Below are 17,431 nucleotides of genomic sequence, written 5' to 3' on the forward strand. Positions count from 1 at the left end.
AGCCAGAAAGATCAGAAGCAGCTGCCAGGTGTCTGAGGAATCCTAATATTTAAGATACTTGAGCTAACTCAAATATGTCAAGTTGGTAAAAACCTCAACAAGAGTCTCCAGTTCTCTGTGAAGATAAAAGTTGCCACAGTAAATCACATTCTCTTTATTTCTTTACAGATTTTATCCCAAATGACCCCACAAACCATCGCCGAGATTGACGCCCTCCTGGGAAATAAGCCACACTCAAAGAAAGAATCCCGGGCTTGAAGACTTTGAAATAAGGATGTTGACATTTCCAAAATTGGTACAAAGAAGACAATGACATTTGGAGGAAAAGACATTTTCTTTCCTCTGCTGTATACTTGCATGTCCTCAGTAACATTATGCTTCCAATATGTGCAATACGTTCCGGCATATAACAAGATATACAAACTAAAATATACAAACAAAACACGGTTGAAGTGTTTACAGATGGAATGCACTGATCCATCTTTTATGGTCCAGATACCATCGACCGACGATCTGCTAGTCCTAAAATATTAACTTTCTTGCTCTAGTGTGAGCTAACACTGGTCATGCTTTGAATTAAGTGTTTACATTTTTACCAGCATTTTGAAAACATAAAGAAAATACAGTTAAAACTTAACCTGCTAAAAAACCAGGACGGCCTGTTTAACAATATACTATAAACAAGAACAAAGTGTAACCCAGCAATTGCCAAGAACTTTAAGTGAACACAACAAATGCCAGAACAACAAAATTTAAGTCTTTAATATATATATATATATGTATACATGATCCAAAAAAGAACCACGAAACCGCCTCAATAAGGACAAAACACATTTGACCTTCTTCTTAAGGAGGAACAGGAAGAGTGGAAGGTTCAGACACAGGTTCGTAAAATTGCCACTTGTTAAAGTTAAAGATGAATTATTGAAACAAAAAATTCTTCTGTGTTGTAAAACACATCTCTACAGCTTAAGCAGTGCTTTAGAGGGACTCGAGTATGAGTGAGTCTCATACTTCCGCAGCTGCCTGTGATCCTGCACCATGTTTAGTAGCCGGGCAGGTTAGTGCTCAATGTCTCGACAAACATTCCCATCGTGCATGTGACCGGTCTGCCAAGCTCGCGGCTTTACAGGGTTGGGAACAAAGGACTTCTTATTGAGACATTGCAAGAATTAAACAAGCGTAAATTCAGTCTTGAGTGAAGAACATACGATTTTTTTCGCTTATGGAAAGAAAGATTTTTGTCCTTTACCTTTTATTTGATGAATAAGAAAAAAGATTTCTTTGGTATAATTTATAATCTTGAAGGAAAAAGGCATCTGAGGACCATTTAAGTGCTTTGACTTGGGATTAAAAAAGTATTGACAAATCTTTAGGTTAAGAAGAGAAAAATATTTTAACACAAACGTGATTTGTAAATATTTATTGCAATGTTTTTTTCTATTATTAAAACCCCAGATGTGCCAAATTATATGAGTGATAATCCGAGGAAAAGTATTAGCACAAACAAATCTAGATCACTTACACAGATTCATCATTCAGAGGTGAAGAAGAGAGAGAGTGGGAGCGTGGAAGACTTAGTGGGAGAGTTGCTAAGAGTAGAAAGTAGAAGTTTAGATGAGAGAATCCGAGAGACACCACATCTGGAGAAGACAAAGTAAGGGGGGTTTGATTGGGAGACATGAGGTAGAGATACTGGGGAAAGGCAACACATTTTGATAAACGAGGACATGTAGAACAGTGGTTTACCCCAGTCCGTGTACTTTTGGTTTTTGGTGACAGTATTTTCTGTGAAGTAACATCAGCTTGTGGCTCTTGACACATCAAGATGAAAAATGAAACCTTGAAACTAGTGGAAACTATTTTATTTTTATGAAGGTCAGTGCCCCGCTCAAAGGTTGGGGAGCCCCGAGTTATAGCACATGTTGTCATCAACATAAGTTGAGGTGGAGGAGGCTGACCATCAGTTTCTTCATTTTAATCCCAAGTGAAGGTGATATTTCTGTCTTTAAAACTGATGTAATCATTTGACACATCAAGTATAGGATATAACCTGACTGGAGTCACTTTAATAATCATTTGAGAGATGATTCAGAAGCATTTAGGGTATTTTTAAAGGCAAATGAATGGCTAAAAGATTTAAATCCCAGCCCTGCTGCTTTCCCAGCAGCATCTCTGCCTCCACTGTTTGTAAAACGTGCGCATGTCCCTTTAAGAGAGAAAAGCCCCGAAGGAGGGCGTAAATGTGGCATGGCTTCTCATGGCTTATGTAGATTTGCAGTGCCCTCACAAGCCATTTTTTACCCAAAATAATCAGCCATTTTGCATTAAAACTGTATATGATTATTTTGTCTAAAAGTGTAAACAAGGACGCAATGATGATAAATAATAAAAGACGGTATTAGACAATGACTTGAGACACTGTGGAGTAACTAGTTGTTTTCAGGTGACCAGTTGAAGATTAACTAGTCACATGAGGAGTCTCTCTTTTGGAGACAATTTTATTTCTCCTTTCCTCCTTCTATATCCTTGGGGTTTTTTTCAACTTGTGTAACACTTGATAATAACTCATCCAGTGGGGGGTTTGTTCCGTTTCCTTCCATTAAAACACTCCTGCAGAGAAAGCCTATTGTGACATGCTAAGCTCTGTAAAAAAAAAATAAGAAAAAAAAGGCTTCTCTGTAGCTTCCGAAGTACATCAATCATTCCATCAACTCTTGAAATGTAACTGCATACGTTCTATTTTCTATTGTCTTGCTACAGTAAGAAACCAAAAAAGAAGATGCTCCCATGATGAATGTATTTATCTGGTAAAAGGAAAAGCACATTGGGTGAGTCATGCTTTTTGGAAAATGAAAAAAAAAAAAGCATTTGGTGCAAATGTTTATTTTTTATTCTAAAAGAATCAAGGTTTCAGTGTTGATTCATGTCTGCTTCATACTTAAAGACATTTCTCCCTGAAATAAAAGTAATGTCTACATGCATACAGATTGCAAACAACTATTATAGTTATATAAAAAACAAAAAAAGATATTTATAGATACACAGTGGTGTAAAAAGTGCTTGCCTTCCTCCTGAATCCTGATTTTTCTTTGCATGTTATTCACACGTAAATTAGATCATGAATCAAATTCAAGTATTAGTATTAGACAACACAAGTAAACACAAGATGCAGTTTTTAGATGAGTCTACATCATCGTGCTCCGCCCTCTCACAGAGCTTCGGTCAATTGTCAGGGCTCTGCCACGCCTCTGAGAAGGTACCATGAACTCACCAACCAGATGGGTGTAGCCCATTTCGGCTGAAAGTGTGACATGAAAGACTCGTGTGAAAAGACAAATGATCAACAAAGTGGCATAAACATGTGTACTAGAACGGGAGGATAACCACACATCCTGCTTCGTGTGTTCGGGCCCAAATTATGTGGTTTCGGTTTGTGCGGCCTGCCTTGCTCCTCCATCATCGAGAACTGACTGCGATGAGAAGGACAACCAGCGGTAATATGAGACCGAACCAGCACTCTTTCTGTGGGCAAGCAAAGACAGAGCAGAGAGCAGGAGGATGATCAGGCGTCACGCAAGCCACTGGAGATCCTTCCTCGTCTCTTCACCACCACCATCTGCTAAGTGAAGAAGGATGGCATCGGCCCATCTGAGGGACCACTTTCATCCAAGGAGGTCAGAACAGGCCCGTCAGTTGTACAGCGCTCAGGTTCTGGTTGTGATTCTGGGATTTGAATTCCAATTGTCAGACCGGAGTTTTGTGGAGTAGAGTCATCATGGCGCTATTACCGGACAAGTTTCTCACCATCCAGGGACCCAGGGGGTTCGTGGCCCAAACAGCCCCAGCTGGGGGGACCTCCAGGGAACTACTGGTAATACGAGGGCACACACAAAATTGGCCTGAGGCTCTCAATGCGCGTTGTTGAATTTCTCTCCCAGAGTTTGGACATGTGTAACAGCAGAGAACTCATGTGAGTCGTCCGGCTCGGGGATCGTGTCCAATGGTCCTGGAGGTGAAGGCGCAGCACTTGTGGGCCCCCTTGGTCACCCGCCATGCTCACTAAAGCTTCTTCTGATTTGACTTTCTGGCTCATTTCTTAATAAATAAAAAACAAGTTTTAATACAGATGGATTATGTTTCCAAATCTAAAAGAGCAAAAAATGGCTGATTTGAACACTATTAATCGATGAATTGATTTAGTGAAATTCACATGTGAAGTACTTTTTTTGTGTGCACAAGGCAAGACAATAACTTGCTTGTTAGGTTAAGCAGATTATGTCGAAAGAATTAACTACTTCCCTGTTGAGTTTGGCTGAATGACTTTTTTGGTTTCAATGAAACTAGGCTTGGCTTTTATTAATGACCTCTAGCTGAAAAGAACTTGGTTCACTTTTTATCTGAATGTTTTTGCTGATCTGAAGCAGACATTAGGACGGGGAAACACCTTTTACACCACTGTAGACAAAAATATAGATTGATTAGGGACCTAGCAGTCCTAAAAATTAATGAATGCCCAATATTGCCAGCAGTGGTTGGACATCAATTACACAAAACAGAAATCATTTGGAGAAGAACCCAAACCCTGTATGAATAATTCCTCTTATAACTAAACTATTATTTTCAACAAAACATAATTAAAGCATCATCATCATTGATCAGCATCATTAAAGATGGACCTGGAAAAAAAATGGAGATCAAGACCAAGCAACTATAGGAGTGCAAAAAACAAGATCACATAAAAGATTATGAAGACTGTTTTACATTTACAGGCTTTTGGCAGAAACTTTTTTTCACAACTCTGGGACAAGTCAGACGCTGCTGCTGCATGGACTAATGATTTATCAATCACTTTTCTAGTAGTTCTTTTTAAAGCTGGACATTTATTTTTGTTTTAAATATTGTACCTTGGTGTCATTTAAATGAGTGACCAGGCAAAATGAATTCTAAGACAAAATCTTGTCAAAGAAGGAAAAAAAAATATTATTATTATTATCGCTCATTAAAAGTTTTACACAAATTGGTTTTTGATCTTTACCCTTCTAGTCTCGAGGTATATTACCATAAAGCCTGTTCCAGCTATACTGCAGGTATAGAAGGAGAAGCACTCACACACCGTTACACTTGCAGACATATATCAGCAAAACTCTGTGGGTTGTTGGACTGTGGGATGAAACTTGTTTTGTTTAATCCACCCATTTTATTCCTCTTATTCCCTTCACAGCCATGCTGTAATTTTTCAGCTAATATTTATTTATATTCATACTCTTTGTCTTTTCTGATTTTGAATTTTAATTACTTTTTACTCTTTTTTAATAAACCAAAAACTTTACAGGCAGATTTGATTATTTTTGACAAATCTGAAAGAGAATGAATTGTGACAGTAACTAAGAAGTAAGTAAGAAAGGTTGGCACAGTTGAAACAACACTGCAAACATTTAGATTTTTTTAAATCCTCATTTGAAGAACTATGTTTGTGTGAATAAACTTGCTTAACAGGTTAAGCAGAGCACGTCGAGTTTGGCTGAATACCTTTGACACGCGAGCCACAAGCACATACACACTTGAACAGGTACAAATTAAAAAATCAGAATGTCATGAAAAAATTTAATCAAATTAGAATATTACATAAGACCAAAGAAAAAAAGGATATTTTAAACAGAAATGTCATGCTTCTGAAAAGTTTGTTCATTTCCATGCACTCAATACTTGGTTTGGCCTGTATTGGTGTTACGTTGAATAAAAAAAAATTCTGTTCATACATAAAAATTCATCATGTGACGCCGTCTTAAAAGAAACATGCTTCAGGCAACATGTCTGATGATCACATGAGAAAACAATCATGTGGACATAATCAAAAAAGGTCATGACAGTGGGGAAAGAGAAACATATTTACAACACCTTTGTTGTGCACACAGTGTTTGTAAATGATGCCGAAGGTTTATGTTAAATGTCTCAAGACTATATGATGCTATTTTGGTAACAAGCCAATCTGCAATATTCAGAAGCCACTCTGGACCATGTTTCTTATTACAATCTATCAAAAAATGAGATATATGTTTACAAACTTTCTCTACACTGTATCTCATGTTGATCCCAAGCTGTAAGGAAAATAATTTGAGCTGTACAGTAAATACTTCATATTTAAATGTCGACAGATTGTTCAACAGGCTCACATTCACTGATCAATTATTTGTTAATAGTTAATTCTCAGTGAAGAAAAACAACTCGTGCATTTCATGGTGTTGAAGTCGTCAACACAAAGACTGATTCACAGCATGACTCATCATTTGTGTGCAGGTTAGATAAGGTGTTGCAAAAAGAGTCGGAGAAACAAACACCCACATAAAGAACACTAGTTGCTTTCGTAACCTTGCAGTCGTCCTACACATTAACAGACTCCGAACCAACGTCTAACACTTTGTGTTAGTTATAGTTTACATATTTATCCAGGGAATACTTCATCTGATCCTGCTTACTTACCAATACAATCAAATGGTAAAAAGTTGTAGGATAAAATATAACATAATAACTTATTTCCATCTTTCTTTTTTTTTGGGATGGGTGGTTTAATTTAATTTAATAAAATTAAACAATAAAATTTTCTTAAACAACTGATCCCAAGAAAATGAAAACAAGACTGAATTTTCCTGTTTCATGAAACAGTATTTTATTGGTTGCACAATCCTACAACATAAAACAAAACAAAAAAATCTAGTCTTATAAATTGTTAAAGATACATTTGTGATTAACACCTAATTTATTGTGGTAGCAATTTTAATAATGTTTGTGTGAATTAAAAAGATGGAACATGTTGACATTAAAAAAAAACATATTTACACAGTTAAAATTGATCTCTGGCTGTGTGGATGAGCTAAAAATGTACAAATGTATTGGATCAGAATGATTATGTGACAAAGAGCTTGATAAAAATATGTTAAGAAATAATCAATCTTTTTTGTTGTGTTTGCTTCCTGTTGGCATGACATCACTGAGGGTGAAAGACGTGAAGACAATTTGTTCTAGTTCACTTTCAACGCCACACTCCATCACACATGAAAAGCGGTTCTTATCTCTGCTGTAGACGAGGTCAGAGTAGCCGCTGGGTCCTCTGTGGATGATGGTGGGTTCGCCCCATCTTGACGGGAGCAGCGGCGATCTGTTCAAATACACACCCATATCCAGTCTTTTGCTACTATTAGTGGGGTGCAGGAAGAGGAGCCAGGTTTGTGTTTTTTGAGAGGAGACTGCCATCCCATCTGCTGAGCAGTCGGTCTCATCATCAACGTCCCTGGGTGCAGGGAAACTGATGACGCTGCCTTGACAACCAGAGCGTGGCTCCACCAGCTCCTGCGCCATGTGAGGTTTGTTGAATGAAACGCCGCTGTTTTCACTCAAAGCCTCGCATCTGTGCCCCCCCGTGTGACGAGCATTGCAGTAGAGATGAGTCTTCCCGTTATCGTCGATGATCTCCGCCATCTCACATTCACATGATTTCTGATCCAGCATACTTCCTACCTGCCACGTCCGACCGAAGTCCTCGCTGTACACAGACAGCGCGTACGGGTGGACGGTATAAGGCACAGGGATGTCACAGAAGCTGTGTGAAATGTAATAAGTGTAGGCCGGCACAACCAATCGTCCATTCTCCAGCTGAATCCCGTGCCCCGGACCCACCCCAAAAGTGGCCCAATTTCGTAATTTAGACCCAATAGTACTTTCTGTCAGGTCCCTCGCTGGACTCCAGGTTTGACCGTCGTCTTTACTGCTGACGCAGCAGAGGCGCGTCTTGTTCTTACCTGTCCAAATCTGCCAGCGTTCTGAGGTGGTCCCCAGGACACAGATGAAGACCAGAAACAGTGTTTTGCTGTTTTTCTCATAGACGGGGCAAGGATTCATGGTGCGATGACCTGGCAGACATGCAGTGCTCAACTCCTGGACAGGCGACCACTGGACAATTGAAAAACAAACATTAAACATGTACACAACGCTGTTCAAGGGAGTAAAACGCCTACCTGCCAGGTTGAATCATCCTTCGGCTTGCACCTCCTCATCACCAGAACCTTTGCATCCTTGTCCAGGGATGAGACTCTCTTCTCAGCAAAAGCCAGGTAAGTTTCACAGTGCTCCAGGTAGATGAGAGCAGGGATTCTGAATGTGCTCCCACTTGACTCCCTCGCAAACAAAACTGTTTTGCCAGGTTCCTGGTCTGTTTTTGATGGTGTCTTTTCCATGTTTGAGCTGTGAAGAAAGATATTTATATTACTCTGTTCGTTAACATGAAGACAATTACAAATATAACAGGGCTGGCAAGTTGCAAAAAAATTACAAGGGTGACATTTTAATGTTTAATGTTTTTAATGTCATTTTAATGACATTTAAAAATGTAGATTTATACCTTAGAATTTGGTCAACTGGACAGTAAGACTAATGCATTAGTTCAATATTAAAAAACACTATTACCTAAAAAATACAGTTCAAACTGGTTACTGTTACCTAGCAGCCGTCTTATACCAAGGAAATGAAAAACATGGAGATTATTGTATGAGCTGTGTAATGATTTACGGAGACGCCAAAATCTTACATTGTTTGTATTGTGTTTCCGTGTTTGGCAAAGTTTACAAAAGCAACAACAGTTATGATCATTACAACAAAGTATAGAATGGCTAAATATAAACTTGATAAGACTTGAATGTGGTTTTAGAATGGGTCAAATTACGTGACAGTTACTGTAACAGTAAAATCTTTACACTTGACACTGTAATTGTAAATGTAATTTTTAAATTATTATTATTATATGTCATCTATACACAACATCTCCAAAGGCGAGTAACAAACAGACAATCTTACCTTCACTCGTCACTCGCCAAGTTGTTAGACTTGAGGTTTGACAGAAACAACAACATTGTTTGACAAACCAAAACAAGCACCTCCTCTGCTCTAGCGCCATGAAAGAAGAATGGGCGGGTGAAGAGCACCCTCTGGTGGACCGGGGTATTACTGCACAGTCCTCCCGTTGCTAGGCAACAGTTTCACAGGGATCGGGAATAGCGATGTAATATTATAACTCGACTAATAATAATAATAATAATCATACATTTTATTTAATCTTGGCACTCAAGGTCACCGTACATAGGCTACTTACATAAAACATTTAAAACACAACAATAAAATATGTATAAATAAAAAGTAGCAGAAAAGGGTAGAGGAATAGCATCAAATGGAATAAGAAGTTTTAAACAGATGTGTTTTGAGTTGCGATTAAAATGGGGGAATGAGTAATAAAGCATACCAACACATATTTTGCGTCTTTTAAATCTTACATAGTTATCAAAAGTTTGACTAAATCATCACTAAATGGAAAATATTACAGCCTGGTAATTTCCATTCACTTAGCTAATAGCATGCTATGCAACTAAAGCACCTAAATGTATTGTTTTTATGTTTATTATTAACCAACTATAGACATCTCTAGCTTTAAGACTTGTTTTTATTCCAATTTGAATTGATCTTTTTGTAAAACAATTTCATGTGATTGTTTATAATGACATAATACAAAAATAGTTAATGAATAATTATGTGTAGTTATAACAAAAAGCAGCAAACATAAACCCCTGAGTTATCTAATCATAGCATAAGGTTCTATGAATGGTACAAACCCCTCTAACTGAGCTTCGCTCTTGGTTAATTCTCTAAGAAAGCTTAATGTACTCGCCACCCAGCCGGGTGCAGCCCCCTTGCTCATATATTTAAGAATATTATAGATGCCACAACATGGGTTGAGGGAACCCTCACACCTCAAGGGAAAAACACTTCTCCGGACAGTAGATGGTGTATCTGGGTCCCACTGGTTTCTGTCAGTTCTGAGGTGATGGCACGGGTGGACATCTTCTGATTTCAAAGGGAAATAAGCTTGATGTATCTTTCATCTGCTGCACTTAGTTTCCTTGGCCGAGCACTGATTCTACGAACCTCAACGTTGGCCGTTTGTTTGTGGTTCTTCAAAAGAGTTGAAGAGCACATCTTGAAACCCCAGTCTGCTTGGAAATCTTTGTCTGGGAGAAACCTTGCTGATGCAGTAGAACTACCTTACAATAAATATTTATTTGATTTAGATTTATCTTTGGTTCGCTCACTTTGCATTTTGTAAATTGATGAAAATAAACAATTACTATTTATATTTTTGAAAGCATCTTAGTTTACAGCATTGTTTCACACCTGCCTAAAACTTTTGCACAGTACTGAATATTTATATATATATTTATTCATATGTATGCATCTTTTTTTTAAATATAAAATTTTCACTATAGACATGAATAATTAACAGAAATAAAACATTTCCTGCCCCCCTCCCCTGTGGTTCAATTCCTCATAAATTGTAGTTATATACCCTTGCACATACACGGACAATAAAACACATTAAAAAAAACTCAATAAAAATAAATATGACCTTGTGTGAATATAAAAGAGAAGAAAAAAAAAAGAAAAAAAAAGATCAATCTGGTATTGTTTCAAATGACGTTTCTTTGGCATGCAGCATGAAATTGCCTCAAATGTCTGGGCGGTACCAGATTTCAGAGACAAGTTTCAATTGATACAACACGTCCCTGATCCAGTGCACTCCAGAGTGGTAAAGAAGATTTCCATTTTAAAAATCAGACAGACCATCAAACATTTTAGCTTGACAAACCTTTGGGTAATGGACTTGGTGTAAAATCTTACATTGAATACAGCCATGTCTGCCTCAAATTGAGCACTCATGGATCCTTCTTAGATCCCTGGCCACAAGTCTTAGTAATATGATCGCCAAGATCTGTTTTAAACATAACTTGTGTAATTCTTATCAAAAACATTCCTGCAACAGATTTATTCTGTTTTGTGAACATATGTATCCAATTTTCTTTTTCCACTTGTATGCGATTCAAACATGAAATAACATAAACCTGTATTATTAAAATGAACATTTAAGGGACAATATTGGCTGGTGTTGGATATGACTTCACTGACATGGGGGAAATAATGGCCAGGGATATACTTCTTTTTTTTTACGACATCGTCCTATTTTTCTTTGATTCAGTTAAAGTATTTTCGTATTCATGAAGCTAAACGTCAAAACGCAATGACATGTTTTGACCCGAAGGGGGCGCACACCACAAATGAGCGGTGGAGCGCCAGTGTGTTTGCGTCATCGTTTGTGATAATGCCAAACGCCTCAACAGATTTGCTTTCTTATAAAGTGTATTTCCAGATCACACAGAGTTCCCTTCACAGCTCTGGATGTTCTATTGCTCGACGACAACAATCTGACTTGCCATGTTTTCAGGAGTCTGGCACGAGTCCAGAGCTCATATTGGAATGAATGATTCGATAACAAGATAATAATAATTCCAGACTGACTTTCTTAAACCTGAAGAGGAACCACGTCATTGAAATACCTTAGTCAAGTGAATATTCCATGGTAGGTGGTAAATGCTTGGAATTATAGTTCACCAAAACTTTTATTTCGAATACATTTAACTCTCAATCCTCTACTTTCAGCTAGATGCAACAGAAGTGATTTTTTTTTCTGTCCAGCATCACATAAATTCTGGCTTCGTTACATTGTGGCAGAATAAGTCGGGTTAGCAGCTGCTTTTTCCCCAAAGCTGCAAGAACTTGACATCCACTCCAACCTCTTGAAAATCCGGAGGAATGGTAATGACGCCATTCAACATCATGACATGATGAGCATAATGAAAGGAAGATGTCCGGGCGTTTATTGGCTCAGTTACAAATTAAATGAGTTGCCAATTCATTAAACAGCAACTAGTACCAAATTAAATGCTATGGAAGTTCTGCACATAGATCTTGTCTCAAAGTTGTTCAAAGGCAATTTAATTATAATATTAAATATAGGTAGATAGAAAGAACTGTATTCATCCATCCAGATAATTAAAAATAAAAGATAAAACAGTGCTTAAAGGAAAAAAGAAATCATATTATAGAAGCAAAAAAGTATATTTGAGTCAAAGAAATGTTTTACTTAAATGTAAAAGTGAAACTAGCACTATTACACATTGTATTGAGAAGCAATATTTAATTTCATAGACAGTGGTAAACAGTATAAGTTTAAATGCTACATTTCTTGTGAGTCACCTTTTTATTCCCACACAGATGACAGTTCTTTGAGCACTGTTGAGAATTCTCAGGTGAGTATAGTGGAGTTGTTTGAGTGACTGTCCGGGTTCTAAAAACATAGGATTTTTTAACTCTTGTGTTCCTCTGGGTCAAGGTGAACGACCTCCCTGGCTTCCAGAAATACTGTACATATGCAGTGGTGGAGGTCGTTCACCATGACCCAGAGACAACACAAGGGATAAAACCATTAGATTTGTTTTTGGCCATCTGGTCACCTTGACCCAGAGACAACACAAGGGTAAAAATGCCTAACTTTTTCAGAAAGCAGTTGAAAGAAAGAGTCCAAAGAAAAATACAAGATGGTGGCTGAGTTCTCACCAGTTAACCGAGAAGGATTCTTTGTTACTCAGGTCTGTCTGCTGTGTTTACATCATCGTACTGTAGCGTGAGCTTGTATAACAAACACTCACATTTGACTCTAAAAATATGTAAGAAGGTTTATTTTCCTCCTCCACTGGCTGTTATTCTGTGCCTATCAGAGACTCCTGAGTACCAACAAGCCAGGACGACAATGATGGTTCTGATGGATTCAGTGTTCAAAAAGTGAAACGAACATCTGACTGTAGTCAGTGGCTAATTTAAATGCTGCTTTTTCCTTCTCTAATTGTTCTGTTATAGATCCATCTTCATCAACATTTTATCAGGAACCCAGACAGCTGTTCAGATGCTGGGTTTCAATTAGAAATCTGTTTACAGAGGATCAGGTCTCAAACTTGAATACGGCCAAATGCCTTTCAGTGCCAAAATCGAAAGGGTTTGATAAAAAACAGAAGTGGCTGAAAAAACACGTACATCATGACCTACATACAATAACTTCTACTTTCTCCCACTCCAAGTTTTACTTTCCCTTTTTCATTTGTATTCTAACTTTACATTACACATTTTCACATTACGATGTGAACCATAATAATTCATTATTTTACCAGTGTTGATTTTACTGCCTTTTTGTTCAAAATATAGTTATATGTTTCAGGCTTATATATAATAAATCATCAATATAAATATGATTATGAAAATAATCATTGTTTTTTTTTTTTTTTAAAGAAATGGTGATTATTATTATTATAATGGTAATGACATACTACCGGCCTACCTTCGAATCACTGTCTGAAAATAACTACAGAAATGGCAAACTTTGACACAGATTATATGTCTCAATGAGAAGCTGGACGAACTGATCGAGGAAATGAAAGGCTGTACAAACATAACCGAAGCTCCCTTACGCATGTTCATATCTGGGGGAATGACAAATATGTTGAAACAACAACGTAACTTTCTATCTGACTATCTGACATGGAACTGTCTATCATTGTCATTAAAGGAAGCATCTTTTAGTGGAAACATACAACAAGAAGCTCCGTGTCTGATGTTGCACAGAACAGACATAACTAGACGATTGAGGAGAATACGATTGAAACAACAGAGCCTGACAATGATCAGTTGCTGGAACTCTTTCATTGTTTGTTACTAACAACACACAAGGAATCCAAGAACAAAACCATTGAATGTCCCAAGAACCGCATGCCCACAATAAAGATCGAATGATCACGTTGATCTTGGTCCCACAGGTGTCATTGATTATTTGGAGCAGGTTTCATACCCACTTTACTTGCCCAAAAAACAACAATTAAAACTTAATTTGTTCTTATAACAGTTTAAAACCAAAGATACTAAAAACTTTTCCAACTGAGTCAAAGCCCCGACTGGATCTGTTCAACAGTTTCCTGCTTGGGTTCATGAAGACTTTATTTGTTAGGGACCCTTAATATTGATTCGACAATATAAGTCTATCACTTATTTGAAGTCAGGCTGCAGAGGCGCTCCAGAGCCGATCTTGACAAAGTATGGTTTGCGCTTTCCTTGATAGTGATTCAATCTCACACTCACTGCTGGAATAATTTAACTTCCAATGTTGAGACATTATCATCTGAGAACCATGGAGGCAGACTTTTCGCACGAGATAAGTATTACCTGTGGACCAAAGGCGATTTCTAATAATTGCGGAGAATGTCGTAGATTTAATCCCGTGCAAACACGCCATGTCTATGATTTGTACTGTAATAATTCTGACGCAAATTACCTACTGGATTTCGCCTGACACAGGCAAATCTGCATCCCGGTGTTTATTATTGTAATTGCGCACCATCTTCCCGCATATATGCCCCTTTTCTCTTTTAGTAATTCCTTTTTTAAAAATTTTTTTAGATTTGTATCCCTAGATATTGTCAATGTTGTTGTCAATGTCAATTGTTCATGTTTCCATCATTGTGTTGGGTGTATTGGGAACATGTTCACCAGTGCTCTTGTAAGGGCAAGGTCTGCCTTAATGGAGATATTTTCCATCCAAAAGATCAAAAACCTCAAGTCATTAAACACATTTGTGGACGGAACAAGTTTTTTTTCGTATTGTTCCACATCTGGAGTTGTCATCACTGCAATCAGGCTGAAGTGTGTAGATGTTCAGGCACGATTGTTTGACTCTTCATTTGTCCACCGAGAGCGCTCTGAATCATCACACGGAAACCTAAATTGTCTCTGAAAAGCCCAAATAAGCCGCCAGCACACCTCATTATTTGATAAACGAGGTGGGAAAAAGGCCGAAACTCTTTGTTAAATCTGTGATGAACAGTCGAAACTTATAGCATGGACGTGTGAAAAGACTTGACTGACACCTCAATAGAGCCCTCATTAATTACACATTGTTGTCTTAGCAGTGTGCAACAAAAGATCTCGCTGGGGTCTGTATTTTACGGTTGCACTCATCAGAAGCATGTGTGAGAAATGTTGAGTGCTCATGACAAGTATCCCCGGTATGGTCAGTATTTCCTTGGCCGCCCTCCAGCCAGCGGCTACAGTGATCAACTTAAGTAATGAGAGTTCCAGGAAGTAACGCCACATTCAGGGAGGAATTATAAAGTGTGCAGCACACCTTTGTCTGTGTTGATAGCAAACACATTGTTCAGACTTTGTTTGATTCACTCTCTCGATCTTGACAAAGTTAAGGCTGCAAAGTAATTTAAACAGATCAAGTCTTTGTTAACCACTATTTACCAGGGATGAATTTTCAGTAATTACTCAACAACCGGAACACTGCACAGAAAAATGTCTCAACTTTTTTGAGTGAACAAGCAGATCGTATAGTGAAGTTTGCAAAAGAAAAGCAATCACAAAGCACTGATTTCTGCGAATCACTGCTGAGCTTCTGATAATTATTGTTGGGCAGCTAACCTGCATGCCATTTCAAATTGCTTGGTTATAAACTGCTCAGACTGGGTGAGAATGGAAACTGCTCTGATAGGTTTTACTTTCAGCCTTAACAGGCGCAGATTTGCCACAATTAAAATGTATATCCGGTTTAGGAAAGCCTTTTCAGTCCGCTGGAATTTTATACTATCAACATTTGGCATTAAAAAAAAGTAAAAAGGGTTATTTTCCTTAAAAAACGATTTAAAAGAAAGTACAGTTTATCAAAATCCCTTTTTTCAAATAATGACTCAGAAACTTTATAAAAAGATTTTTACCACGATTTTTACTACTAAACCATACAATTATTGACACAAATATGAGTGCCAACCCGACAGACAAAGCTGCAGTCTCATCCATTTTGGGTCTTTTGTCATCATATTACACAACTCGCATTAGAAACCTGGCTTAAGGTTTTGAAGCAGGTCCATTCATTCTCTATGTGAGCTGAACATTCATTACTTCAATTCAGGTGGTTCATCCGTCATGTCCAGACTCCAGAGGTTTTAAGGGGTTAAGAAAGAATTACAGTTTGCAGGACAGATTTAAAGGGTTCAAATTTAAACTTCCCTCATTTTTCTACTCACCCTAGACTAAAGGTTTTGATTATTTTCAGAGTAATCTGTTCCTTTTTAGAGTTATAGACAAAGATCTCTCTCCATTTTCATGACGAGACTGGAGCCCAGGTCTCTTCTTCTTTATCCTCATCCAAAACACTTAAAAACATTCATATGCCTGTGTGGTGCTCGTCTGTTACGCCACTCCTGCTTCGACAAGAGGAATTGTTCTGGAAAAACTTAAATAAGTCTGTATTTTAAGATTGTTTGTAGCGGAAGCTTAAAGCCTAACGTGCTACACAGACAGAAAGTACTCCTGGTAAATATTTGCCCAGTGTTTAAGAGTTCATTGGAATTATACTGAGACCTTCTTTATTGTAATGTCAGTTAGACTGGACTCAGACCCTTTCACTGCACTGTTTGGAACTGTTCCAGAAGGTCTTTATCTTCCAGTAGTGCAGGGGTCTCGAACCCGTACTCAAAGATCAGAGACGGTGCAGGTTTCGTATCCAACCTGTCGGGCACATATAGTTGAGCCAATCATGTGTCTGAAGACTTGAATCAATTGATTGTCAGTCAGGTGCTGCTTGTTTAAGCCGACACCTGATTCGTCAACTCATATGGGGCTTGACTGGTTGCAACGATAACCTCCATCATTTCGGCCCTTTTCTGGATGGGTTCTAGACAGTAGGGGGGACATGAATTTGTTATCTTAACTACTCCCTTTGGATTGTGACCTTGTTTGACCTTTCACATGGACAATTGAAAATGAAATTAAAAAAAAGAAAAGGTGCCTTGAATTGTTTCGCAATAATTCTAAGTATGTAAGAAAGAAATTCTTTCTAAAGCGCCTTTCTAGCCCAGGGTCACAAAGCACTTGAACGATCAAAGCAATTCACAGCCAAGACATAAGACAAACACAGGAGTCCCAGAAAAATAGGAAAAATCCTGCACAAATAAAAAGGTCTTAAGAAGTTGTTGGAAATGTAAGAGAGTAAGATCGTTTCCAAAGCTTAGATAACACACTAAATGAAAAAAAACCACATGATCAACATCCTCAATCATTTGGTGGACATCAAGCTTTCAATGGTAATATGCGTTTGATTAATTGCTCAGAATTCTTCTCCCCTCGTTCTGTTTCCTGGCAGCTCAACAATCAGAGTGACATATGCAAACAAAACCCCATTCATTGGTGTGAGTGTCATCATAATAATAATGACTGAGAAATAGCCGCAGTTGTTGAACCCAGATCTTGAATTTTCTTACCACTTACACAGACCCGCACTCACAGGCCTGCACACACACACACACACACAAACACACACACACACAGTGATTTATACCTACTGACTGCCCCCAGCTGTTTCCAGGGCCAAACTCCAAGCCAAGACCAAGCAGAGTTGAACTGGACCATGTGGTAAATTCAAACACCCACCAAAATATGGGCTGATTTG

General features: G+C 38.0%; 2 protein-coding genes across 3 annotated transcripts in view; one reads left to right on the plus strand and one right to left on the minus strand.

Moving 5' to 3' along the window:
* LOC148066847 (voltage-gated potassium channel subunit beta-2) overlaps positions 1-2,986 on the plus strand; it is a 37,683-nt gene extending 34,697 nt beyond the window's left edge. For both annotated transcript variants that reach the window (XM_087807707.1, XM_087807706.1), the window contains exon 14: positions 169-2,986. In XM_087807707.1, the coding sequence (XP_087663833.1) occupies positions 169-258 (90 nt within the window). In that variant the 3' untranslated portion in view covers positions 259-2,986. The remainder of the gene's footprint in view (positions 1-168) is intronic.
* A 3,624-nt stretch (positions 2,987-6,610) lies between these two features.
* LOC148066848 (sialidase-3-like) lies at positions 6,611-8,949 on the minus strand. Its single transcript, XM_087807710.1, has 3 exons — positions 8,851-8,949; positions 8,016-8,241; positions 6,611-7,950 (listed from the first exon to the last, which is right to left on the minus strand). The coding sequence occupies exons 2-3, from the start codon at positions 8,232-8,234 to the stop codon at positions 6,949-6,951; spliced, it is 1,221 nt and encodes a 406-aa protein (XP_087663836.1). The 5' UTR covers positions 8,235-8,241; positions 8,851-8,949; the 3' UTR covers positions 6,611-6,948.
* Positions 8,950-17,431: the final 8,482 nt, after the last annotated feature.

This window comes from Callionymus lyra, chromosome 14, assembly GCF_982586985.1.
Source record: "Callionymus lyra chromosome 14, fCalLyr1.hap1.1, whole genome shotgun sequence".
Classification (NCBI taxonomy): domain Eukaryota; kingdom Metazoa; phylum Chordata; class Actinopteri; order Syngnathiformes; family Callionymidae; genus Callionymus; species Callionymus lyra.